The sequence below is a fragment of the Oncorhynchus mykiss genome, chromosome 11 (genome assembly GCF_057628025.1).
Source record: "Oncorhynchus mykiss isolate SJ-2025 chromosome 11, ASM5762802v1, whole genome shotgun sequence".
In the NCBI taxonomy this organism is placed as follows: Eukaryota; Metazoa; Chordata; class Actinopteri; order Salmoniformes; family Salmonidae; genus Oncorhynchus; species Oncorhynchus mykiss.
This window is the reverse complement of record NC_143032.1, coordinates 12,959,201-12,986,859: the sequence shown is the minus strand read 5'-3', so window position 1 is coordinate 12,986,859 and position 27,659 is coordinate 12,959,201. Positions and strand designations below refer to the sequence as shown.

The 27,659-nt window shown below is 42.1% G+C and overlaps 1 protein-coding gene and 1 long non-coding RNA gene across 3 annotated transcripts in view; one reads left to right on the top strand and one right to left on the bottom strand.

The window, feature by feature from the left end:
• Nucleotides 1–27,659, bottom strand: part of LOC110535287 (apoptosis regulator Bcl-2) — a 69,795-nt gene that overhangs the window by 15,186 nt on the left and 26,950 nt on the right. The window contains exon 2 of one of the 2 annotated variants that reach the window (XM_090189442.1): nucleotides 6,076–6,461. The exons of the other annotated variant lie outside the window; for it this stretch is intronic. Coding sequence (XP_090045568.1) covers nucleotides 6,429–6,461 — 33 coding nt within the window. The 3' untranslated portion in view covers nucleotides 6,076–6,428. Of the gene's footprint in view, nucleotides 1–6,075; nucleotides 6,462–27,659 lie in introns of those variants that run through there. 2 annotated transcript variants of the gene reach the window in all.
• On the top strand, nucleotides 26,040–27,428 carry LOC149979496 (uncharacterized). The gene is made up of 2 exons (XR_016484375.1): nucleotides 26,040–26,225; nucleotides 26,336–27,428. It is a non-coding gene; the product is annotated as an uncharacterized LOC149979496 (long non-coding RNA).

Below are 27,659 nucleotides of genomic sequence, written 5' to 3'. Positions count from 1 at the left end.
TTTGTGATGTTTTTTATTTTCCATAGAGGAAACATTAACTTGTCTAGAAAATGTCTTTGCTCTTAGCGTCTTGTCGACCCAGTTTCATATATTTTATTTTGTTATGTTATCGTGTGTTTAATGCAAAAAACATACGGTGACATTCTCATGAAGCGGTAACTAACTTGCGGTAGCACATAGAAATCTGCAGCTTAGTCAAGACCTAATATCATTATTTTCTCACACTTTATACCTCTGAGAATATCCTTAATTGAATGATGAAACACAATTTCAGTGTTGTGCTTTAAGGCCTAACAATACTTTTGGCAAGAGTAAGAGGCATGAGACATGTATAATGTTGTTAAATGTACGAAGCCTGGAGAGAGATTTATATTTTGTCTGTTGCTCTGTACCAGAGTCAGGAGTTTAAACTGAAAACAATTTTCTTTTTCTTTTTTAGGATGCATTGGATTACGAGGTCAAGGTTCAATCCCCCCCCCCTTCTGTGCTTCCCCACTCTGCTTCTATTTCTTCTTTTATGGCATTGACCCCTGTGACCCATGGCGGGCAGCGCCACACTGACATGAGAGGATTGAGGTTTAGGCGGGTTCGAAGTGTGTAACATGGCACCAGAAACTGAACCAAGAGGAGGGTCACACTGTTGCTCTTTCGGGAGAGCCTTATGGGTAATGAGATTGGCCACCTTGGAAAGTCCTCTTTCTTGGAGGGTTGGGGCATGTCCCCCCACCCCATCTCCACTTTACTTAATGGGGTTTTATTTAGTCCCTTTGTCCTCTCATCCCCTTGACCGTATTTTGGTTTGGAATAATTCTCTAGGGGACAGTAGGGTAAGTTGAGCCATTTTTTTACATTCAATATCACTCCTTCAAGGGAAATGTAGTATTCTTTCTAACAAAGATATCTACATATACACTGAGTGTACAAAACATTTAAAACACCTGCTCTTTCCATGACACAGACTGACCAGGTGAATCCAGGTGAAAACTATGATCACTTATTGACATCACTTGATAAATCCACTTCAATCAGTGTAGATGAAGGGGAGGAGACAGGTTAAAGAAGGATTTTTAAGCCTTGAGATAACTGAGTCAACGATTGTGTATGTGTGCCATTCAGAGAGAAATGGGCTAGACAAAAAATGTAAGTGCCTTTGAATGGGTTATGGTAGTAGTTGCCAGTTCGTGTCAAGAACTGCAATGCTGCTGCGTTTTTCACAATCAACAGTTCATCCAGCCAACTTGACACTACTGTGGGAAGCATTGGAGTCAACATGGGCCAGCAATGGGGTATGTTGAGCCGCGGGACATGGTGAGTTTAGCCACCTACAAACGTCTTTACTGAATGAAATATTACCACTACCTTTTCAAAACCATGTATCTTCATTTCCCAAACACAATCACAATCACTTTTTCTGTCTTTTAATCATTTTATTCATATTTTAACACAGGCTTAACACCTAACAAACACTTTGTACTGTTTTAAAGACTTTCAAATCAAATTCTAGTAACATAGGTCAGGCCCTGTTGTTACCTCATATCCCAGCGATAATGCCTTGCATTACGCCTGGGAAGAAAACACTTAATTGTGCTCAACTTGCCATTGGCTCAACTATTAGCTTAACTTATGCTAGGTTTCAGACTTCATATTGAAGCTTATAGAGACCCCAACTGATGTATATAACAATCTTTAAATTATCTACTTTGGTTTAGATACAAGCATCATGAAACCTCTAACACAATAAACAAATTTGACCTGGTGAAAATCTGTTTTTAGGATCTAACTTGCTTTCCATTTTTTCTTCCTTCACAGACTCCATGAAATGATGACCTCTACCTAAATATTTGGTCAAATTATTCATTTTGTGCATGGTTTCCTAGAAACAAGGGTGGCTCAACTTACCCCACTCTCCCCCATTGTATGTTGTTGTAATAGGGAATAAAGCTTAGATCTGCTTAGAATGGCATCTTAGGGGAGATTGACAGTGCATGATCATGGTATCACACACATCCCTAGTAACCTATGTCCTAATTTGTAAGGAAGACATAGAGATACTGTATCTTTCATCTGTCACTATGCATGTTTGTTTGTTTCTGCTAAAAACAGCCATGTTGAATGTGTTATTCCTCAACGCCTGCTTTTGGGTTTGGTCTAAATTGACCGTCACAATGGCCATTTGAGTGTGCAATAATATTTACAATAAAAAAACCTGACCCACGAAAGCCAGATGGAGATGGGTGAATTAGACGCGCATTCGTTCTTTATATTCCTGTAGCAGAGGCTATGCTGCAGCAAGTGAAGACCTACCTGTCACAAGAAAAAAAGTTACCATGATGAGATGATATGTCTACATGCATTGTGAACTGCACTCCATATTGAGATGGGCTGTCTGTCCCCACCCTGAGCGTTGATTCATCATACAGCGGCTGTAGAGAAGCTAGATTTAGCCAGATTTAATCACATATAATTTAGCAGTTCCATTTCACGCCATGCTATTCATATAAATAATTTATTATAATTTACATTTTTCTCAGTTATTTTTCACGGGAAAGGGGAGTGTTTTTGGTTGGCAAATCCCGGCCAATCTTGGTAACCGGGTTCCCGCCATTCAACCCTAGTGCATGTCCTGTTCATGGCTGAGCATAGCTATCTTCAACAGATGCACTGGACAGAAAGTGGAAATAGAGGGATGGAGGGGGTGAAACTACTCCCGGCCAATGGGGTCCACCGATCTGGTTTCATTCACCATTCTGCCAAAGGATCCTAGAGAGCCAATTAGGGTACAAGAAGAGTGGGGGAAAAGAAATAGAATTACCCCCCGTCCAGCTGTCTCCCCTTCCCCTTGTCTCTCTGTCCCCATATCCAATGCCCAAAATGTAAGGCAACAGGGATTTACGCAAAAAATCCCTCCCAGGAAGAGTATAAATTGTGTCACACGCAGAAACTTATATTAGCTAATGAAAAAAAAAAAGAGTTTATTATTTAGTGACGAAATGCTTGTTCTTGAACAGAGGCAGATGAAGTGAGAATGAACACATTGAATAATAGTTCAAAGCTGTAAGAACCTTAAGTAACCTTTAGTTTGTTAAATCTCCATCATTGTTGGAACATTACTGTATGGTAATGAGTGGGCGTGGGTGTGTTCTGTGTGTACGCTAGTCAAAGTGAATGATGTATGAGGGAGGAAGCAAAGACAGAGGGGGTTGGGGGCACATCTAAAATGTATGAAACAAGGCGTTGATTAAGATCAGAGAAAGCATGTCACCGGTGTACTTTGATGAAACAAATCAACACATATTAAAAATGAACCTTTAGCGTGAACAGACATGTCCCATCCTCAACATCAACCCCGTTCTCTTTTAGACAAAGATTTTAAATATGACTAAGGACGAAGAGTGTCTCAGTTCCTAGTCTAGAGTTGCTGTGTTCATACTGTTAACTCTGAGGGGGAGGTTAGGTGAGGTCATCTCTTGGCTTAGCGCCAAGCAAGGCCGCCCAGGACATCCGAGGAAACGATGAATCTGTCACTCTGAAATCCAACCCTCTGTCACTGACAACTGTCACCGTCCTTATTAGGATGGAACACACTGACCACAACAGAGTCAGGAGGCCATTCAGTCTGTGGAGGCATTGAGTCTCCCCCTTCACCAGGACTCTTTCTTTCTTCTCTAAAAGGTGCTGGAGGTTATTTATAATCTGATGTATTAATGGCTGAAGGAACCGTTGGCCCCTTCCACCACAGAGCCATCCCAGGTTTACAGGCTGTTCTGTATGTTTGACACCACTACACCAGAGAGCAGTGAAGACCTGCTTGGCCTTTAGCGTCTGTGGTAAGTGCAGTTAGCTGTTGTTAATGTGGCCTGATAATTAATCTGCTCTGACTGTTTAAAACATGTCAGGGGAAAGAAACTGATCTATAGGCATGTTTCCTCATGATTGGGATGGAACAGCCTTGCGAAACAGTCCATGAGCTTGGATACAGACTTGAGACTGCCTTGGCTTGGTAACTTAGGCATTATATTTTTCAGAATGAACAGTTGCAGTACACTAAATCACAGGAAGTCATAAGAAGCTGACTATGATTAGGAAGCTTTAGTATTTAGGAAAACCATTTTTTTTTTTATGTTCTTGTATATGTGTGTGTGTATGTGTTTGTTTGTGTGTGTAAAGGGCCGCAGCAGTAGAGAATCTGACTCACATTTAAAGCTCGCTATTCATTAGCATGAGGTGAAATCCCTGCAGTGTCTAGAAGTGAGACAGACTCTACCGCCCGCCCAGTACCTGCAAACCTGTGAAAAAACATGGCGTTCCAAGAAGAATCTATCAACGGGATGGCAAAGGTTGACGCACCCATTTTCTTTGTCATGGGGCGAGGTGTAAAGTGCTGACTCTGATACACACGGCCAAGGTCATGTCCCCATAGGATAACCCTTTTTGGTTCCAGGTAGAACCCTTTGGTGGTGAAAAAGGTGCTACTTAAAACCTTGTATTAGTGAAAGGGTTCCAAATACAGGATAAATACAATAAAAATTGATTTTCATAACTCAGCTGCTAACTTTCAGTTGGGTCTTTGGAAGGCGAGACATTCTCAACCTCACCATCCTCCTTCCGTACCGTATCTCTCAACCTGCCCTTTCTGTTCCCCTGATGATGTGGGGTACTTACCGTATCCCTCAACCTGCCCTTTCTGTTCCCCTGATGATGTGGGGTACGTACCGTATCCCTCAACCTGCCCTTTCTGTTCCCCTGATGATGTGGGGTACTTACCGTATCCCTCAACCTGCCCTTTCTGTTCCCCTGATGATGTGGGGTACGTACCGTATCCCTCAACCTGCCCTTCCTGTTCCCCTGATGATGTGGGGTACGTACCGTATCCCTCAACCTGCCCTTCCTGTTCCCCTGATGATGTGGGGTACGTACGTACCGTATCCCTCAACCTGCCCTTCCTGTTCCCCTGATGATGTGGGGTAAGTACCGTATCCCTCAACCTGCCCTTCCTGTTCCCCTGATGATGTGGGGTACGTACCGTATCCCTCAACCTGCCCTTTCTGTTCCCCTGATGATGTGTGTAACGTCCCGTATCCCTCAACCTGCCCTTTCTGTTCCCCTGATGATGTGGGGTACGTACCGTATCACTCAACCTGCCCTTTCTGTTCCCCTGATGATGTGGGGTACGTACCGTATCACTCAACCTGCCCTTTCTGTTCCCCTGATGATGTGGGGTACGTACCGTATCACTCAACCTGCCCTTTCTGTTCCACTGAGGATGTGTGGTACATTATATATCCCTTCCTCAGTCCATTCTCTCTTCAACCTCTCCTTCACATTTCAACCACACACATCCAGCTTGCTGGCTTTAAACAGGGGTAGGATTTTGTATCAGCTTTCTGAACAGCAAGACACCATCACAGGGGGGAATGTGTGTGTGTGTGTGTGTGGCTGGTCATACAATGGCACTGAGGTTGTTTGATGTTGGAGCCACAGAATCTAGTCCCCCCACCAGTGCCCTGCGTTCCCATGGCAGCTCAAGTTCGCTGTGAGAGCAGCAACTCGATCTCTACCCAAAAGTAGAGGCAAAAAGAGATTAAAAGAACCTAAAACTAAACCCCAAACTATTTGGTGAGGTATAATGTACAAATTGACACTCTGTCATGCCTTATTGCATGACAGAGACTATAGCATTACGTCACATGACATCATAGTGTTGCTCGATGAGGCATCTACAGATTGATTGTAGTGGTTGGATTGTTGAAGCACTGATATCATGTAAATCCTTCGGATTCATAGGTCAATGTCAGAGGATGTTCAAGGTTCTTCCGAAATGTTATCAGAAGCAACAATACATATTTTCTTCAGCAAGTATGCCTTAACTGAAGAATAACCCTGTTGCACACTTAAGTATCTTAACAAGAAAAGTGCTAACAAACACTTAGTATTAGCATCGAAATGACAAAGCGACAAAATGGGCAAAGAGAAAGCACAACACAGAGGAGCGATTAACCAAAATGTTGGTTATTTTTCGGTTAGTTACGAAACAAAAAATTGATCTACACTACCGGTCAAAAGTTTGGACAGCTACTCATTCAATGGTTTTTCTTTATTTTACTATTTTCTACATTGTAGAATAATAGTGAAGACATCAAAACTATGAAATAACAAATATGGAATCCTAAGATTCTTCAAATAGCCACCCTTTACCATGATGACAGCTTTGCACACTCTTGGCATTCTCTCAACCAGCTTCACCTGGAATGCATTCCCAACAGTCTTGATGGAGTTTCCACATATGCTGAGCACTTGTTGGCTGCTTTTCCTTCAATCTGTGGTCCGACTCATCCCATACCATCTCAGTTTGGTTGAAGTCGGGGGATTGTGGAGTCCAGGTCATCTGATGCAACACTCCATCACGCTCCTTCTTTGTAAAATAGCCCTTACACAGCCTGGAGGTGTGTTGAGTCATTGTCCTGTTGAAAAACAAATGATAGTCCCACTAAGCACAAACCAGATGGGATGGCATATCGCTGCAGAATGCTGTGGTAGCCATGCTGATTAAGCGTGCCTTGAATTCTAAATAAATCACAGACAGTCTCACCAGCAAAGCACCCCCACACCATAACACACCTCCTCCATGCTTTACGGTGAGAAATATACTTTCAGAGATCATCCATTCACCCACACTGTCTCACAAAGACACCGCGGTTGGAGTCAAAAATCTCACATTTGGACTCCAGACCAAAGGATACATTTCCACCGGTCTAATGTCCATTGCTCGTGTTTCTTGGCCCAACAAGGTCTCTTCTTATTATTTATGTCCTTTAGTAGTGGTTTCTTTGCAGAAATTCGATCATGAAGGCCTGATTCACACAGTCTCCTCTGAACAGTTGATGTTGAGATGTGTCTTTGACTTGAACTCTGTGAAGCATTTATTTGGGCTGCAATTTCTGAGGCTGGTAACTAATGAACTTATCCTCTGCAGCAGTGGTAACTCTGGGTCTTACATTCCTGTGGTTGTCCTCAAGAGAGCCAGTTTCATTATAGCGCTTGATGGTTTTTGCGACTGCACTTGAAGAAACTTTCAATGGTCTTGAAATGTTCTGTATTGACTAACCTTCATGTCTTAAAGTGATGATGGACTGTCATTTCTATTTGATTATTTGAGCTGTTCTTGCCATAATATGTACTTGGTCTTTTACCAGATAGGGCTATCTTCTGTATACCCCCCCACCCTCCCCCAACCTTGTCACAGCACAACTGATTGGCTCAAACACATTAAGAAAATACATTCCAGAAATGTACTTTTAAGAAGGCAGACCTGTTAATTAAAATGCATTCCAGGTGACTACCTCACGAAGCTGGTTGAGAGAATGCCAAGACTGTGCAAAGCTGTCATCAAAGCAAATGGTGGCTATTTGAAGAATCTCAAATATAAAATATATTTTGATTTGTTTAACACTTTTTTGGTTACTACATGATTACATTATTATTGTTATTTCATAGTTTTGATGTCTTCACTACTGTTCTACAATGTAGAAAATAGTAAAAATAATGAAAAACTCTTGAATGAGTAGGTGTTCTAAAACTTTTGACCGGTAGTGTATGTTTGTTCAAATATTTTAATTTCATTTTTTTTTTTTTTGTGAGCTTGATGCTCAATGCAGTTTTTCTAGAGATAACTGTGCAATGCAGTAGGGAGTTATAACTTCCAACTATTCAACATAGTTTAGCACAGAAAACGTGGTAATTAACTACAATGACCATAATCCATTGTGTGCCTACTTGTGCGGTCTGTGTGTTTCTTATACGCCTGTTATATTAGGTTAGTGTGAGGCAGACATGTCTAGTGGAAAAAGAGACAAGAATGTGTGATCAAGAGGGATAGAGAGAAGTTTATTCCTAAGGTATCACTACCTGACAATACCTGATCTAAGTGATTGATCGTTGGTATTCAGCAGTCATAAAAGTATGCCTTATTTACTTTGAAGAACTACTAAAATAGTGATTTTGTCAGAAAACATAGGCAGCAGTTGTATAGAGATGAGGTGATGACTTGGAATTAAATAATTTAGTCATCAAATAAAACAAATGTAATATACACAACAAGTGAAATATTTTAGTAAAGTAATGTGTATAAATGATGGTTAATAAGTGATAAGCAGTAATGGGCAGTCACTACCATCATGGGACTTTTATTCATTGTTTTATTCTGTGTTGTTACAGCATTCCACCCACATAATGCATATTGCATTTAATGGTTACAAAAATTCTCAAAATCAAAAACCGTGATTATTTTTTAATAATCTAACCGGAACTGAACCGACCTCAAAAATCACTAATCGCTCAGTACTCCAAACCAGGACTTGATTAAATGATTGAATATCAGGATTTTTATCTCCTTGGTTTCTGTTATCCCATTATAAACAACAGTTTATTACCATCTGTTAACATGAGCATTACTGGTATTAGTAGTTTATTACAGAGAGTGAAACTAGGTAATTTGGGATAGAGAGGTGGGCCTATCAGGTATGAGGAGACATTCACCCAGAAGTCTTTATTTAAGGCTTTTAAACTTTTTGTCTCATCGCTCTTCATTATTACAATTTGAGAGTATCCAAGGGAACATTATCCCGAACACCCACACACACCCACCCCCACACACCCACACACCCACACACACACACCCACACACACACACACACAATGAGACTTACACATTGATTATGTTTCCACATTAGAATAGACATTGCAGTATCCTGGCTCACTCTTTCCAGATGCTCCACGGTACCATAACCTTGATGGTTTGGGAGGAATAATCAAAGCATCCAATTCAATAATCTGCCATAAAGTAACTTCCATCCTGCAGAGAAGCTGAGAAAGAATCATCCTCTAAAGTTTTCCCTGGAAGATTATTGGTCTCTCTAAAAGCCCTGACTGTCCATTCACGAAACCATACCTGATGTCTATCAACTCAATGTTCATGCATAATTTAGCAGCTCGATGCCTGTTGTAAATACATAGTCCTTTATTATGACTGGGGCATCAAATATTCATCCAACAAGGGATTAAGATGGTGTTACATGCAATACATCATATGTATCAGGCAGAACCCACTCAAGGCTCGTCTTCCGGTAAGGCAGAATGCACACTTACTGAATTAATGATACTCCTGGACATAACAAAAATGACTCTTTTTCCAGACAGCGATCCATAATGTGGAAATTGCACATCTATGCATAGATAATGACTCTCTGATTTTGGGAAAAGAAATAGGTGGGAGAGTTGCACCCCCTTGTGCGCTAAGAAGAGCCTCAATGGTCGAAAGTGTTCCACAGGGATGCTGGCCAATGTTGACTCCAATGCTTCTCACAGTTGTGTCAAGTTGGCTGTATGTCCTTTGGTTGGGGGACCATTGTTGATACACACGGGAAACTGTTGAGCGTAAAAACCCAGCAGTGTTGCAGTTCTTGACACAAACCGGCACCTCAATCTTTTGTCTTGCCCATTCACCCTCTGAATGACACACACATAATCCATGTCTCAATTGTCTCAAGGCTTAAAATTCCTTATTTAACCTGTCTCCTCCCCTTCATCTACACTGATTGAAGTCGATTTAACAAGTGACATCAATAAGGGATCATAGTTTTTCCTGGATTCACCTGGCCAGTCTATGTCATGGAAAATACAATTATTACACAGTACAATTATTGAACAATTGTTTATATAAGGTGTCAAAGAAAGAGTCTTTGAGTCCTGGTCTTCAACGGTATCAAAGACCTCTAGTGTACAATAGGTGCTGCTAATGCTAAAAAAATAAACAGACCCATAGCAGAGTGTGGGACGCTCTATAAAAGTACTTAATCTTTAAACAAAGATGGCCCATTAAGGGGAAAAGGGGGTGACACTGTAGAGTAACTGGCACACTGAGTCATCACTGAATGACTGGCACCAGCAGACAGGATGTGCTAGCTAGTAAGTTCCACCCCAGCAGCCCACCTGGGCCGCCTTGCTCAGGGTTACGATCAGTAACCACCATCCTTCCCCATACCACCCACCCATCTCATGCTAAGAGAGCACACACACCACACGGACTGTCTGTTAACCATTCATCTGCCGTTCATCTTCTGTTCATCTGCTGTTCATTCGGCGCGTTCATCTATCGTTCGTCGGTTCAACCATCCGGCGGTTGCATTTGACTGCCGTCATCTTCGGAAGTTTCTACATGTTGGTTTGCCAGTCGGTAGAGACATCCCAGCAGGCATGGAGGGTAGGGGCTTTAGAGAGCAAAATACATTATTGTGTTATTAGCATTGCTAATGCTAATTTCAAGGAAATTGGTAATGCAATAGATCTAATGGCTTAGCATTGCTTACATGTTTAAGGGGCCCAAGGCCTACGAGACCAGTGGTATTTTTACAGTACATACTAGTGATACACCAATATGACATTTATGTCCGATACCGATATCTGATATTTCCGTGCCCCAAAAAAAGATACCGATAACCGATGGTAACGGAGAAGAAGGCAGATGTTTTACGTGCCTCCAGTCAATTGTGTTTTTGGTTCGTTACTTTGCGTTGTTTGTAACTTATTTTTGTACTTATTTCATATATAATGTTGCCGCTATTGTCTCTTGTGACCAAAAATAGCTTCTAGACATCAGGACTGTGAGTACTCATCACGGACTAGCAGAATCCTTTCATGACTCTGATGGGCCCGACGCAAAGGATATACTGCTTCTTCGGGAACAGGCCCTGATCCCCATGATCTGCGTGAAAAGTTGGCGGAGAAAGAGGGGCCGAAGGGCGGGCTGCCTTTTGAGAATTGGTAGGCGATCAAATAAACCCCCACTTCCCTCCATTCTGCTAACAAACATGCAATATCAACATACACCTTTCTGGTTATACAATGTACCGGCAGGTAAGACAATGGGCAGCGGACTATGTATTTTTGTAAATAACAGCTGATGCACGATATCTAAGGAAATCTCGAGCTATTGCTCGCCTGAGGTAGAGTATCTCATGATAAGCTGTAGACCACTCTACCTACGAGAGAGTTTTAATTTCTATTCTTCGTAGCTGTTTACATACCACCACAGTCAGAGGCTGGCACTAAGACAGCATTGAATGAGCTGTATTCTGCCATAAGCAAACAAGAAAATGCTCACCCAGAGGCAGCACTCCCAGTAGCCAGGGACTTTAATGCAGTGAAACTTACATCGGTTTTACCAAATTTCTATCAGCATGTTAAATGTGCAACCAGAGGATAAAGAACTCTGGACCACCTATACTCCACACACAGAGATGCATACAAAGCTCTCCCTCGCCCCCCATTTGGCAAATCTGACCATAATTCTATCTTCACGATTCCTGCTTACAAGCTAAAATAAAAGCAGGAAGCACCTGTGACTAGATCAAAAATTGGTCAGATGAAACAGATGCTAAGCTACAGGACTATTTTGCTAGCACAGACTGGAATAAGTTCCGGGATTCCTCCGATGGAATTGAGGAGTACACCACATAAGTCATTGACTTCATCAATAAGTGCATTGATGACGTCGTCTCCACAGTGACCGTACAGGCAAAGCTTCAAACAGGCAAAGCTTCAATACAGGACTAAGATCGAATCGTACTACACCGGCTCTGACGCTCGTCAGATGTGGCAGGGCTTGCAAACCATTACAGACCTCAAAGGGAAGCACAGGCGAGAGCTGCCCAGTGACAAGCCTACCAGATGAGCAAAACTACTTTTATACTCACTTCAAGGAAAATAACACTGAAACACGCATGAGACCACCAGCTGTTGCAGGAAGACTGTGATCATGCTCTCCGCAGCCGATATGAGTAAGACCTTTAAACAGGTCAACATTCACAAGACCATAGGGCCAGACGTATTACCAGGATGTGTACTGCGAGCATGTGCTGACCAGCCGGCAAGTGTCTTTACTGACATTTTCAACCTCTCCCTGTCCGAGTCTGTAATACCAACATGTTTTAAACAGACCACCATAGTGCATGTACCCAAGAACACTAAGGTAACCTGCCTAAATGACTACCGACGCGTAGCACTCAAGTCTGTAGCCATGAAGTGCTTTGAAAGGCATCAACACCATCATCCCAGAAACACTAGACCCACTCCAATTTGCATACCGCCCCAACAGATCCACAAATGATGCAATCTCTATTGCACTCCACACTGCCCTTTCCCACATGGACAAAAGGAACACCTATGTATGAATGCTATTCATTGACTACAGCTCAGCATTCAACATCATAGTGCCCTCAAAGCTCATCAATAATCTAAGGACCCTGGATCTAAACACCTCCCTCTGCAACTGGATCCTGGACTTTCTGACGGGCCGCCCCCAGGTGGTAAGTGTAGGTAACAACACATCCGCCACGCTGATCCTCAACACAGGGGCCCCTCAGGTGTGCGTGCTCAGTCCCCTCCTGAACTCCCTGTTCACTCATGACTGCACGGCCAGGCACGACTCCAACACCATCATTAAATTTGCTAATGACACAACAGTGGCAGGCCTGATCACAAAGAACAACGAGACAGCCTATAGGGAGGATGTCAGAAACCTGGCCATGTGGTGCCAGGACAACAACCTCTCCCTCAACGTGATCAAGACAAAGGAGATGATTGTGGACTACAGGAAAAAGAGGACCGAGTAAGGTCACATTCTCATTGACGGGGCTGCAGTAGAGCAGGTTGAGAGCTTCAAGTTCCTTGGTGTGCTGGTCATAAAAAAAGCTAGCTAGCTCATGGATGCAAACAATGTTCTTCCCCAAAAACATAGCAAAACAACATAACCTGTTTCAGTAGCTATAGTTAGCTAGCTAACTTTACAGCTAGGTGTCATCATCTTAAATAACCCTAATTTATAACACAGTTCTTATTTGATTAATGGTGACCGGACCCATCTATGTGAAGTTAGCCACAACAGCGGACTTTGCGGTTAGCCTTCAAAATAAACATTTTGGCATAATTCTACTAATTGTATTCATTTGCATCACTGTCATTGACATACTTTTATTTTGAAGGCAAACCACAAATTCCACTATTGTGCCTTATCCTTATTGTGGCTAGCTTCACACACACACAACCCGGTCCTGTCGAGCCTCACAAGCCAGATGAAGCTAGCTGGCTGCTTATAACCTCCACTGCTATACCATACAGAAAACTGAACAGTATAGAAGCCTTTGCCATCCTTGATTATGACATGACTGATCCTTGATCAGAATGGTAGAGGACATCAGTAATCAGCATGTTGACATTTTTGCTCAACAACAGACAAGGGCTTTTTGATCTAATGGACTATTTATTGTAATTACAGTCATTTCTAGTTAGATGTGCTTGCTAGAGCACGACAACGGTATCAATTTGACATGTCAATGACTAACCTCTCTAGCATCAACTCATTCCCCAACAATGCCAAACAAATGTCTTTCTATTGCAACAAATAACACCATAAAACTGCCGAAAATAGCAATTAATCTCTTGTTCGCATTTCCCTGAAATCAGCGATAGCCTATGTGTGGACTGCCCAGAAATGAGAGCGAGGAGAAGAGAATCTCTCACTGGAACAAAGAGGCTAGGGGGGACCGAACACAGAGGGGCATACAGTTACATACAGATACACTTCCCCATAGACAGTTAAAAGGGCTAAAAGAGACAAAAACAGCCGCAGCTGGTTGACTGTACATGACACACAATCTCCAGTATGACATTTCCAGCCGGACTTCATCCACCTCCAGTTTAACAGTTTGTACTTCTTCTGAGGAACAGAATATCCCCATCGATAATGTGTTATCCTCTCTCAAAAGGAGAAATCTGCGGTTCAAACAATATAAAATACTACACCCCGACACTGTTTCAGTGAACAGCTGAGGGACAGGGCTTGAGAAGTGTAACCACTCTCAAAATCATAAACAAAGGTATTGATGTAAGGACTGGCCATCCAGGAGATCAATATGATAGTTTGAACCATGTGTTGAGGCTATACAGCATTTGTTTACAATGACGTTGTTCACAAAATGGATTAAAACAAGTTTTATTTTTGGGGTTCTGTTGGGCTATGACAGTTGAACTAAGATCATGAGGCATTTGTAAGTTATATTCTTCAAGAATCTATGAGTATATTGCGTTTAAAAAATACAAATAAAAGTTGTTAATTTAATTAAGTCAATATTTGTAATGTTTTCCTGGACTCTCATTATTGCTCTTAAATACACACAAGAAAACATCAGATCAGACTGGAAAATGTGCTTCTAACAAACAAATAATGAACTTCACGATAGAACTTCAAACAATGACTATTGTTCCGGAACATTCAGGCTACAGTTGGGCAACAAAGTTGAGTGACGTCTAAAGACAGGGAGATGTTACGTTAGCATTGAAGTAGTAATATACCCAAAATACAAACATACTGCAGAAACATTTAGTCTATAATAATGCTGTCTCTGCTTCGGCTACATGGCCTCTTTCACTGGCAGTAGAGCTGTTTTGAATGTGCAGTCAATGTGTGACATTGGAATGCATGAGAGAGAGTCGTGATGGCGGTAAGAAGCGGTGGTGCGAAGGCGATTTTGGCTGCAGTCTCTCTGGGATTGGCACATATACATATCTCTCACGTACAGTGGAAAGGAAACAAGTGCTTTGCCTCCATCCTGAGAGTCACGATGTGCCCTTCCAAATCTCCCAGTAGTAGTCAACATACGGAGTTTCTGTTGGTGTTCCTTCTCATTGTTTTAAAGGTTGGTATAAATCAGTTTAACTCAACTCATTCCCCCCCCTGAGATCTGTTAAGACCTGTTAGGACCGAAAAGTCTCTACGACACAAAGTTCTACCACACTTTCACTGGTCTCTCTGCCATTGATCTTGATCCATCTGAATCCCAAGTCAAATATATTGAATTCAACAACTAATTGATGGGCAAAATGTCCACTTTCAAGTGAGAATATGTAATAATGGATGAGGAATCCGGATGGCTGAGTACTGTAATTCATAAATAATGCAATGTAAGGACCCTGCAGGCTAAGGGCTACGCTAACCATTTAGCCTCTGAAACCAGTGAAAGCGTTTGCATTACTTTAGCTCAGAATCTCGGGAGCCAACCCAGGCTTGGAAGAAACCATTTCTTAAGGAGAAGAGGGGGAACCAGTGGGCGACTGAAGATTCCAAGCATTCAAAGGGGAGAAGCCATTGACCCAAGGATGCACAGCGTTGCTGTGGGTTTAACAACCTCCAACTAGCTCAGGCCGCAGGGTCATAGTCAGCAGACTGAATCTTTTAAAAAGCCCTTAGGTGTGGCATTTGGTGAGAGTTCTCACACGGAACCCAAACCGTCTGCGTGCGTGCGCCATCGTGCGCTATCATGCATAAATGTATTTTGTCCCCCTACACCAAACGCGATTACGACATGCAGGTTAAAATATCAAAACAAACTCTGAACCAATGACATTCATTTGGGGACAGGTCGAAAAGCATTAAACATGTATGGCAATTTAGCTAGTTAGCTTGCACTTACTAGCTAATTTGTCCTATTTAGCGAGCTTGCTGTTGCTACATTGAGTTGTTATTTTACCTGAAATGCACAAGGTCCTCCACTCCGAAAATTAATCCAGACATAAAACGGTCAACCGAATCGTTTCTAGTCATCTCGTCTCCTTCCAGACTTTTTCATCTTTGAACGTATATGCTGATTGGCATCTACACATTCATAGTATTACCACGACAGCCGGCAAAACAGTTAATCTTTCAATCACCCACGTGGGTATAACCAATGAAGAGATGGCACTTGGGTACCTGCTTCTATAAACCAGTGAAGATCATAATCTCTGCTCAGTCAGACCATGTTTCTAGCCGTTTGTTCCCGTTGTGCCTGTTTTCCCTTGCCTGACGCTGTTTTCCTCTCCCCTACAATTCTGCCCGCTATGACTCTGGTCCCTGTGTCCAGTCTTACTTCTTGTCAGTCCTGCTACTCTGTCCTGGATTCCCCACTCTACGCTCCCTTGGATTCCCCTCCAGACTTGCTTACCCTGTCCCAACACCTGGTTTCTGGCAACCCGCCCAAACTTCCCAGTCTCCTTGTCTGAGTTTACTCTTGGGTTCAGCTGTTCTGCTCCGCGTGATCTGGCCAAAGACATGAACCCAGCAGACTCAGATCCTCTCCACCAAACCCTCGCTGGCCAATGCGCCCTGCTCGAGCAACATGACCAAGCCCTGAAAACCCTTCTGGTGCACATCAAGGAGTTGTCACGGAGCCTGTCTGACCTACAGGGCCGAATCGTCGCCCAGAGCTTGCAACCAGCCCATAGTTCGCCTCCTCTGCTCCGTGAGCCGTTTGTTCCAGCCCCTGAGAGTTACGACGGCAACCTCGGAGCTTGCAGAGCCTTTTTGTTACAATGTTCGCTGGTAAACGAGCAAAAGCCCTACGCTTATGCTAGCGAACGGGCCAAGATTTCCTTCCTGATTGGCAGCCTCTGTGGAGCAGCGCTTTCTTGGGCCACGGCTGTGTGGGAGAAACAGTCCCCTGTCTGCTCCTCCTTCTCCAGATTCACGGAGGAGAGTCTTTGACCACCCTGTCTGCGGTAAGGATGCCGCCAAGGGACTCCTGGCCCTCCGTCAAGGCTCCCATAGTGTCGCTTAGATGGCGATCGAGTTTCGCACCCTTGCCGCTGAGAATGGCTGAAATGAGGAGGCCCTTCAGGGAGCATTTAAGCTCTGGAGCAGTGATGTTTTGGGGCTGTTGCTGGGAAACACGGACTTTCAACTCCCTCCAAAGATTTTCTATTGGGTTGAGATCTGGAGACTGGCTAGGCCACTCCAGGACCTTGAAATGCTTCTTACAAAGCCACTCCTTCGTTGCCCGGGCGGTGTGTTTGAGATCATTGTCATGCTAAAAGACCCAGCCACGTTTCATCTTCAATGACCTTGCTGAAGGAGGTTTTCACTCAAAATCTCACGATACATGGCCCCATTCATTCTTTCCTTTACATGGATCAGTTGTCCTGGTCCCTTTGCAGAAAAACAGCTCCAAAGCATGATGTTTCCACCCCCATGCTTCACAGTAGGTATGGTGGTCTTTGGATGCAACTCAGCATTCTTTGTCCTCCAAACACGACGAGTTGAGTTTTTACCAAAAAGTTATATTTTGGTTTCATCTGACCATATGACATTCTCCCAATCTTCTTCTGGATCATCCAAATGCTCTCTAGCAAACTTCAGACGGGTCTGGACATGTACTGGCTTAAGCAGGGGGACACGTCTGGCACTGCAGGATTTGAGTCCCTGGCGGCGTAGTGTGTTATTGATGGTAGGCTTTGTTACTTTGGTCCCAGCTCTCTGCAGGTCATTCACTAGATCCCCCCGTGTGGTTCTGGGATTTTTGCTCACCTTTCTTGTGATCATTTTGACCCCACGGGGTGAGATCTTGCGTGGAGCCCCAGATCGAGGGAGATTATCAATGGTCTTGTATGTCTTCCATTTCCTAATAATTGCTCCCACAGTGGATTTCTTCAAACCAAGCTGCTTACCTATTGCAGATTCAGTCTCCCCAGCCTGGTGCAGGTCTACAATTTTGTTTCTGGTGTCCTTTGACAGCTCTTTGGTCTCGGCCATAGTGGAGTTTGGTGTATAACTGTTTGAGGTTGTGGACAGGTGTATTTTATACTGATAACAAGTTCAAACAGGTGCCATTAATACAGGTAACGAGTGGAGGACAGAGGAGCCTCTTAAAGAAGAAGTTACAGGTCTGTGAGAGTCAGAAATCTTGCTTGTTTGTAGGTGACCAAATACTTATTTTCCACCATAATTTGCAAATAAATTCATAAAAAATCCTACAATGTGATTTTCTGGATTTTTTTTCTCAATTTGTCTGTCATAGTTTAAGTGTACCTATGATGAAAATTACAGGCCTCTCATCTTTTTAAGTGGGAGAACTTGCACATTTGGTGGCTGACTAAATACTTTTTTTACCCACTGTATATATATATATATATAGAGAGAGAGAGAGGGGAGAGAGAGGGGAGAGAGAGAGAGGGAACCTGAATGTAACTACATAAGGTCCCATGAATGATTTCAGCACTCGTGCATATTCAGCAGAGTGCACTTTAATCTAGGTAAACGGTACAAAATAACACATTGCTGTTATGGTAGCATTCCATGCTTTACCAAGGCTGCCGACTCAATGCTGGGGCCCACATTGCAGTTGTAAGTACCGTAATTGCACTGTTGTGGTTAAGTTTTATGGTGCTTTCCCCCTTTTTCTGAGTCCAAGTAACTATGGTAACCAACAAACAAATGTATAGACCTTGGATGAAAGGATATGGAAAAATGTGGTCTAGTCATATCTTTAGATCATAATTGCATGTTATTATAGGTCTTAAAAGGTCCTTTCTGGAATATCTAAACACCAAACATGGAATTCGTTCCCATCAGATTCATTTTCTCAAAAACCATACGGGGGCATTCCGTGTCATCTTTGTGCAGTCGCCCTGCAGATCGCAGGGGATTACTCTATCATATTAAAGAAAGGTGGGCGGATGCAATACTGCTCCTGACACTTGTGTCCTTTTTCTCTCCAGATAAAAAAAGTCTGTTCACCTGAAAACCATGAAATAATCATCAGAGCCTTGTCACAAGTGTTGCCATGTTAATGGTAGTACACTGTAAGCGAGGTGGCCATATCTACATGACATAGTAATTTATGTTACTATCATTCGGAATAGCTGTACATGACCTAAATTTGATTTGAACCAAAACTGCCAATGCCTGCACAATACTCAAAATTAAATTTAGCGCTAAGGTTAAATCTATAAAATAAGTCACATTTAATTAATAGAACAGTGAGCTGCAATGTACAGAGGCTACCATTTCTGTGAGCCTGGGAGGTTTTTTGACACCACACCATTAACACGTCAACTCCCTTTGGTTTGGATCTGTCTTTATCTTCACAAAAGTCATCCTCCTCTATTCTGTAGCAAGCCTCACCCCAGTTCTGAGAATGGAAGAGATTCACCACAACCGGTATTCTTAGAGTTAGGGCAAATACCAGGCCCTATGGACTGAATATATCGCTTGGTATAAATTTGGAATGCAGTGCAAGCTCTGTGCAGTAATTTCTTTCTGCTAGGTCTTTTTATAGTGTAGCAGAAAGATGCAGAGATGCATTTCATACCATGTACCCTAAAGGCTGTGGCTTTGTTGTCCTACAAGCCAAGCAGATGTAGACATACATACAGCTAAAGTGTCGTAATCATTTCTCAAGAAATTCTCTGATAGAGGTGTTTGAGGTTGGGGGAGTATAAAGTCGTGAATCAACTGGTTCCTTCTCTCTCTCAAGCACTCGCTCGCACGCACGCACGCACGCACACACACACATTTACATACAAGTATTTAGGCTGCTGATATGCTACGGCCTTTGACATTCTTGTTGATTCATATCCATCCGCCATTCAGCTTTTTTCTATTCCCCTGGTGCCAGTTGTCCAGTAATAATTTCCTAAAATTGCGTTTACATTGTTTTGTGAATGGCCTGCACTACTTAAATCAAGTGGTCAAAACATGTTCATTTTCAAACTCATACTGACAAACACATTTAATTTATTCAAACACAACATATGATACACACTTAAAACGACCCCTACATTAACACTTTAATCTTTCAGAATTCACTCAACCTTTGTTTATGTGCTCAATAGCAAAGACATACAAGCACGTGATTTCAACAGAACTAAGCAGGTAGAAACTGGGGAATCATTGTATCAGCAATCCTGTGACTTGACCTTTTGAAGAGGCGTTCACACCACAGCTCAGCTGATTGAAGCTCGAAGCCGGAAATGGAAGCTCAGCGCTTACCTGGAAAGGGTTTTCTGGGTATTACCAAATACACACAGAGTTCTAATTAAGATAAAACTGGGCTGAACCACAAACCAAGAGAGAGAGAGAGAGAAAAAAAGAGTGAGAAAAGAAAGCAAAAGTTTTTGACTTCCTTTTAATTCGATTTGGTCTATACAGTTTTATAGTTTCTGGTCGCTAAGTCAACTACTACTTAGCTAAATGGCTATTTATTGAAATGTGACACATCCATGCCAAGAAATAAAATAATTTCAAAACAATATCAATATGATCTGTTGTAGGCCTATGTAGCTTCATAATACATGTGTTTAATCATTCAGTTGAAGATGGACGTTCCATCACAATACATGTAATCAGGTTTCAGTCGCTGGTCGACCAAAGTGTTGAATAGTAAGGAGCTATTTCCAGCAGTCAAAAGCCCAAATCTCCCTCTAGTGGCCTCATGGGTGGAAGGTTATTCTTTTTTTATTTTTTATAATTTCATTATAAATAAATATTATTATTTTTTAAACTGCTGAAAAACTGATGTTTTTTTTTATATGTCTTCTGTGATGTATATAAAGCATAATATTGGGATGCAAACTCAAACTTTAATACATTTAAACTCCTAATCTGACATGGTACAGGTGTCTTCTTTTTTTAAGCCCATAACCATGTGTGTGAGGTGTATACTTTGTTTCAAAGTAGATCTGTTTCAGACTACCAAGAAGCACTCTGTGTGACTCTGATTTAGCCCACTGCAATAAAAGGTGTTAAGACAGTACAGTACAAATCAATCTGAAAATACTTAACTTTTCCCTCATGTTAGTCTGCAATAATATAAAAAACCTAACCATGACACTTCCCTAACCATGACACTTATGTAATATCTACCTAAGCAGACCGGATTCCCTTCCTGCTACTTTAAAACATCTAATGACTTCAAAGCAGTCTTCGCCCTCGCATTCAAGTCTTCATGATATAGAACGCATTATCTCCACAACCTTTTGACGTTTGATTTGCTCACATTGAGATTTTAGCTAATTAAAAAGCCACAAATGGAGGGGAGGAGCAGTTTAATACACTGTGGTTGAGTAGTTTGTGAAACGGTAACAATTATGTGTTTCAGGAGAACTATGGGCCTGGCTTTGAAGTGGGTAGACTGATTCACTCCAAAATAAATATTTTCACAGCGTGAGCAGCAGGTGAACAAAGCATTCTGGATCCGCCCAGACTTTGACCAATAAAGCGATGCGTGTTGCGCCAGCTCAGCTAAGATACATTATCATCACTTTTAACACCTTGGCTTCAAAGGGGGTATTTTCTCATTCAAGTAATTTGGCTCGAATAAACCAGTTTCATATTCACTATAATGGCAAACCCCACTGAGTGAAACTCAGAGTTAGCATTGTGGTATCATGTAAAGTTCACAGTGAACCCACAGCGACGAGAAGACTGCGTCATACCGATAGACCATAATGCTTAGGGGAAAAGAATACAAAAACACAAACACACGCTTCAAAACATATGTTTTCCGCTTTCCCCTTCCTTTTAAATCATATGCTCCAAAAATGGCAACCTTATCCCCTAGTGTGTTGCTATGAGTCAGCCAGTGCAAATAAGGGGAATGTCCCCTTCACCGAGCCACATAAATAGAGACATGTCTTTTCATCTTAAACAGGAGAGCATGAGTAGTAATGAATAACCACTAGTGATAGGGGAAAACATCGATACAGTTACATATCGCAAAATTATTTTGGAAGATATTATATCGATACTTTGACTCCAAGTAACAATTAAATGAAAAAGTAGGTAGCGTTAGCTAGCGCTAGACGGCTGTACTTGCGCCAAAATGCCGGTATTGTTCATCCTATAGCTTGTTCTCCATCTTCTTTTTAAATAGTGAACATGTTTTCAGCACTTTTATTTCCATGACTGATCAAAACACATTTTCGCAGGATCACACGTCTCTCTGCAGCAGACATGTAGTGAGCAATATGTTTGGAACATCAAATCACAAAACAAATTGGTGTATCGAATTGCAATACATATAGAATTGTGAGAATCATGAGTATCGCAATACATGTCGTATCGGCACCTAAGTATCATGATAATATCGTATCGTGAGGCCCCAGGTAATTCCAAGAATTCAACCAGTTCATTCTAAGAATGGAAGTGTCCTTAAGTGGATGTTGATGTTATCTTGGTGCTTGAACACGTTGCAGTGCAGGGACGTCCAGTTTCATACCATGTTACCCACTAATGCATCCATCTATGGTTATGTTTCTACGCAGACATGCGCTCACACACACTGAGCAGAGTTTACGAACTGGCAGGACTGAGTATATGTAGAGGTCTTGATTATGGAACAGATTGCAGCTGGTGGGGATCTGCTCCAGCACACACACACACACAAGCGCGTGGGCAGACTATTGCGAAATGCTGTGTTTTTACCTCTTGGTTTAACATATTTTCATTATATAGAGATTTATGTAATAGCCAGCAATGTAGGATGAGCATATTTCTGTCCCATTTGTTGTAGGGGAAAGGGAGGGGTTTACATCACTGATAATGAAAACAATGCAGGGGAATGCTGTTGTGCTTTCCAAGGTTAATGGACTTCAGATGAGACATCGGAGGCTCGAATTGGACAGTACAGGAAAAATTTAACAAGGACCAATATTTAAATACATTTGCCTTAATACATGTGCCTCGTACATCTTCAATTAACAACAGCTATGATAATATAATCAACTGCTGTAGACCTTACTTTGCAGGCATTTCAATTAGTGAAGATGATCCCAAATGCACAGAAAAAGGCATTTTCTCTCAGCAGAGTCTACTCTATTCCATAGGATCAAGGATACAAATAATCACCCAAAAAATAAACGAAGACAGACTGTTATGTTGAAAACAAAAAAGGAACTTTTGCTTTTACCACCAGGGAAGTCCACTTCCTGCCTACGCTCACCACCATAGCCTTTTCCTCAAGCCTGGGAATACACACGCCTGCACAGGGTTACATTCTTTCATGTTGTTTCACATTCATCTGATTTTATACATCTCTGTGGTGAACGTCAACTTCCAACTGCGGAATAGACAAAAATACATGGAGGATAGGAAAGAAAGAAAGAAAGAAAGAAAGAAAGAAAGAAAGAAAGAAAGAAAGAAAGAAAGAAAGAAAGAAAGAAAGAAAGAAAGAAAGAAAGAAAGAAAGAAAGAAAGAAAGAAAGAAAGAAAGAAAGAAAGAAAAAAAAAAAAGAAAGTGCGAGAGAGAAAACAAAGAAAGAGAGAAAGAAAATAAAAAAATGAAAGAAAGAGAGAAAGAAAGAGAGAGGGAGAAGGAAAGAGAGAAAATAAAGAAAAAAGAAAGAAAGAAAGAAAGAAAGAAAGAAAGAAAGAAAGAAAGAAAGAAAAAAAAAAAAGAGAGGAAGGAAGAGAGAGAGAAAGAAAAGAAAGAAAGAAAGTGCGAGAGAGAAAACAAAGGAAGAGAGAAAGAAAATAAAAAAATGAAAGAAAGAGAGAAAGAAAGAGAGGGAGAAGGAAAGAGAGAAAATAAAGAAAAAAGAAAGAGGAGAGCAAACGGAAGAAGAAGAACGGAAGACAGAACGAGAGATGGAAAGAGACAACTAGAAAGAACAATTATGAAAGCGAGAGAAAGACTCTGTGGGGGAGGTGACCAGACCACGTGGAGGCCCAGATAGGATGGAAAGAGAGAAAGACTCTGTGGGGGCGGTGACCAGACCACGTGGAGGCCCAGATAGGATGGAAAGAGAGAAAGACTGTGGGGGCGGTGACCAGACCGCGTGGAGGCCCAGATAGGATGGAAAGAGAGAAAGACTGTGGTCGTGATGACCAGACCACGTGGAGGCCCAGATAGGATGGAAAGAGAGAAAGACTGTGTGGGGGCGGTGACCAGACCACGTGGAGGCCCAGATAGGATGGAAAGAGAGAAAGACTGTGGGGGCGGTGACCAGACCACGTGGAGGCCCAGATAGGATGGAAAGAGAGAAAGACTGTGGTCGTGATGACCAGACCACGTGGAGGCCCAGATAGGATGGAAAGATTCCCCTAGCCAGTAGAAAGAGAAAACATTTTTCCGGCATTAGCTCGGTAAAGAGGGATTGTTAGGGGGCTGCTGCTGGAAATGCTTCAATCTGGGACCTCATCTCATGGTATCCCCCAACCATAGGCTGTGCGTGAGTTTCAAGTTTGGGGAAGCTCATTTTCACCATAAAAACACACCATCATCGCATGTGCAGACTTATTATAAAAAAATGTATGTAACCTTTATGTAACCTTTATGTAACAAGGCAAGTCAGTTAAGAACAAATTCTTATTTACAATGATGGCCTACATCGTCCAAACCCGGACGACGCTGGGCCAATTGTGCGACGCCCTATGGGACGCCCAATCACAGCCGGTCGTGATACAATTTATGTGAGCCTACTGTACTATGTGATGAGTTGATTGGATAGTCCTAATTTAAGCTAATAATGTAACTCAATGACTGTTCGCAAAAAAAGACTGTTCAATGCATGGCTGAGCGCGTATAGCGTAGAGTAGACCTTGGCTATAAGCCAAAGGCCAGGGATCAACTACATTCAGCCACAGTCCGATTCTTTCTTGAATGGATGGTCAGGGGGCTGCAACATAATTACAAATAATTTGTTTCTTCTCCTTTCTTTGCACGGGAAGAATTTGGCCTTTTATAAACACATTTCCTGCAATTCTACTACACTTTATAAACTTAGAAAAAAAAGAATAGTCCTCTCACTGTCAACTGCGTTTATTTTCAGCAAACTTAACATGTGTAAATATTTTTATGAACATAAGCCTACAAGCCTTCAGTCCAGCCTCTCTCAGCCTATTGTGGACAGTCTGAGCACTGATGGAGGGATTGTGCATTCCTGGTGTAACTCGGGCAGTTGTTGTTGCCATCCTGTACCTGTCCCGCAGGTGTGATGTTCGAGGGTACCGATCCTATGCAGGTGTTGTTACACGTGGTCTGCCACTGCGAGGATGATCAGCTGTCCGTTCTGTCTCCCTGTAGCGCTGTCTTAGGTGTCTCACAGTACGGAAATTGCAATTTATTGCTTTGGCCACATCTGCAGTCCCCATGCCTCCTTGCTGCATGCCTAAGGCACGTTCACGCAGATGAGCAGGGACCCTGGGCCTTAATTGCCTACCGTCTGTACGCTGTTAGTGTCTTAACGACCATTCCACAGGTGCATGTTCATTAATTGTTTATGGTTCATTGAACAAGCATGGGAAACACTAAACCATTTACAATGAAGATATGTGAAGTTATTTGGATTTTTACGAATGATCTTTGAAAGACAGGGTCCTGAAAAAGGGACGTTTCTTTTTTTGCTTAGTTTATGACTGGAGACATTAGCAGAATCTTTTTTAATACGACAAATTACAGGGTAGCCTACTCTGCTGACACTGACAAGCAGATCAAATGAAAATAACGTTGTCTGGTGCATATATTAGGCCTACGAGAAGTGGAGACACAATTACAATATGATATCCTTCTAACCTGGAGGAGGAAATGATTGTCCAAAAACAAACTTCCAAGTGGCACTGACCTAAAAATGATAAAGAGTGACTATGCGCACTCACCGGGGATATTACCGATGCTCTCTCCATTGTTGCTCTCCATAAGGCTATAGACCTACAATTAAGTTGAGAATTTGGATAACTAAAAAGACAGATGAGAGTCTTTTCATTGTCTTCTCCTTACAGCAATAGCCATTTTCTTTCCAAACTATGTTTTCCCTCGATTGAATTTTGAAATATTGCGATATGTCTGGCTTGGCCTCTACTTTTCACTGACAGTCGCATCTGAACAACCATCTATTTGGTATTTGCAGTGAGCGCTGCTCAAATGGCCATCTTTAGGCAATGTGATGGAAAACAATCCACAGATGACTTTTTTTAAGAAGCTCATGATCCGTTGTGGCCAAATCATGCTTTCTGGTGTAGGTGCCTATTTTGAATGATTTTTTTTGTGTATAGATTGAGTAGGCTAATGAGGCTATATAATTTTGGCAATTTAATTCAATTTACTTTAAGGGAAGCTTTATGGACGCGCCACCTATGAACCCAACCACGATGTAAGCAGAGCTCACAACCAGACTGGAGTCATCCACCCCCGCCACCCCCAACTTCCCCTGACACCCACGCACACCTCCCCCTGACTGACTCCACCACTCCGTCAACACCCACTCCTTCCTCCCTCTTTGTCTGGGGCTGGAAACCAAGGAAAAGTTCAATGACCTCTCTTAACTCTCTCTTAACTCTCTCTTATTCGTTCTGCGTGTTTTTGGGTATCAGCTGAGCTCATTCTGGCCATGTAAAGGAATGAGAGGAAAGCATTGATGTAAGGGTGAGTGAGACAATCTGTCTTTGTTTTGCTTTCTGTGCAATAAGCTTGTAGCTGAGTACCAGTCTGCTTAACTAACACTCCTTGTACTCTGTTTCATTATGACATGACAGGAGTGGCAAGGAGTGGAATGACTGGTACTCAGGCTAATAGGCTTGGGTAGCACATAGAGAGATGAAGAAAGTGAGCGCAAGAAGAGAATCTGAGATGATCCTCACCCACTACATCATCCTCTCCTCAAGCTCTTCAGCACCAAATCTCTTCTAGCGTACATAAGAGGCTTCCCTGATCAACGGAACAATGGATCCCCAAAACAGGGGCCGTCCATTATTGAACCAAAAGAGCAACACTACTCAATCAACAGTACAGACTGAATACCGACTGGGATACCACAACTCTCAAATCAGACACCAAGATGCTGTCACTGTCGACCGTTGAGCTTTTTCAGACACCTGAACAATTGCTTCAAACTCTACGAAATGTAGAACTTTGGGATTCTTGAGTATGTGAAATAACTTTTGAGGATCCCTTGATCTTCAATGCTTCAGAGAAGTTTCTCTTCTACTTGAAATGCAAGGTGAATCACAACTTTGCATTTAATTAGTCTTCACCTTAACTCCTCTTCTATTGTCCTCAGAGGCAAGATCTTCTCTATCAATACTGTATCAAGCGTTGAGAAAACATGGCCAGCATGGGCTCCACCTCCATCTGGACCTTCAAACAAAAGTTGACAGAAAGCCAGAGTTGCCAATTAGCACAGAATTATGTTATTTTCTCCCCAGTTATCGCTCTCCAAACAGAACAATGAGGATCAGCGGTTCAGGCCGACCCACGCTCCGGTTACATGTTTCTGCTGCGAGGCCCAGTTTGTGTGAGCGTAATCCTTGAGAAAGCAGCTTTTTACAAACACAAAGAGCAATGCTGGAGCCAGGGACCTCATCACCAGATAAAAGTGTGGAACAAACTATTTCCCCCTATGAGGCAAACTGTCTGGTGTTATATCAGGGAGAGGTTTTTCCATGCGATGAGTGCTGTGAAAACATGACTTCACCTGAGAGTCAAATGGGACTATCATATCTTGGATGTAGGATTGGTGTATACTGTTGGTTTGAATGACTGTTGCTTGTTGAAGAGATATTTCTGTTCAAAGGCTGCATTCAAAAACACGCATTGTATTAAGATCCAATAAAAAAATACATTTCACAATATAATTCTGTCTTTTTTTGTGCATAATATTTCAGCGTTTACTGACATGTACCATTTGCAACAATGAGAATGTCCATTTGAAATGTGAAAATATTGTAACACTTTAACACTTATTAGTGGTGTCATAACATTTTTAATTAATATTCAAAATAATATTAAAGCTTCTTCACACATGTCTTATAGCTTTATAGCGGCTTAATGACCTATTGCCAGCTTTATGGCACTTAGAAC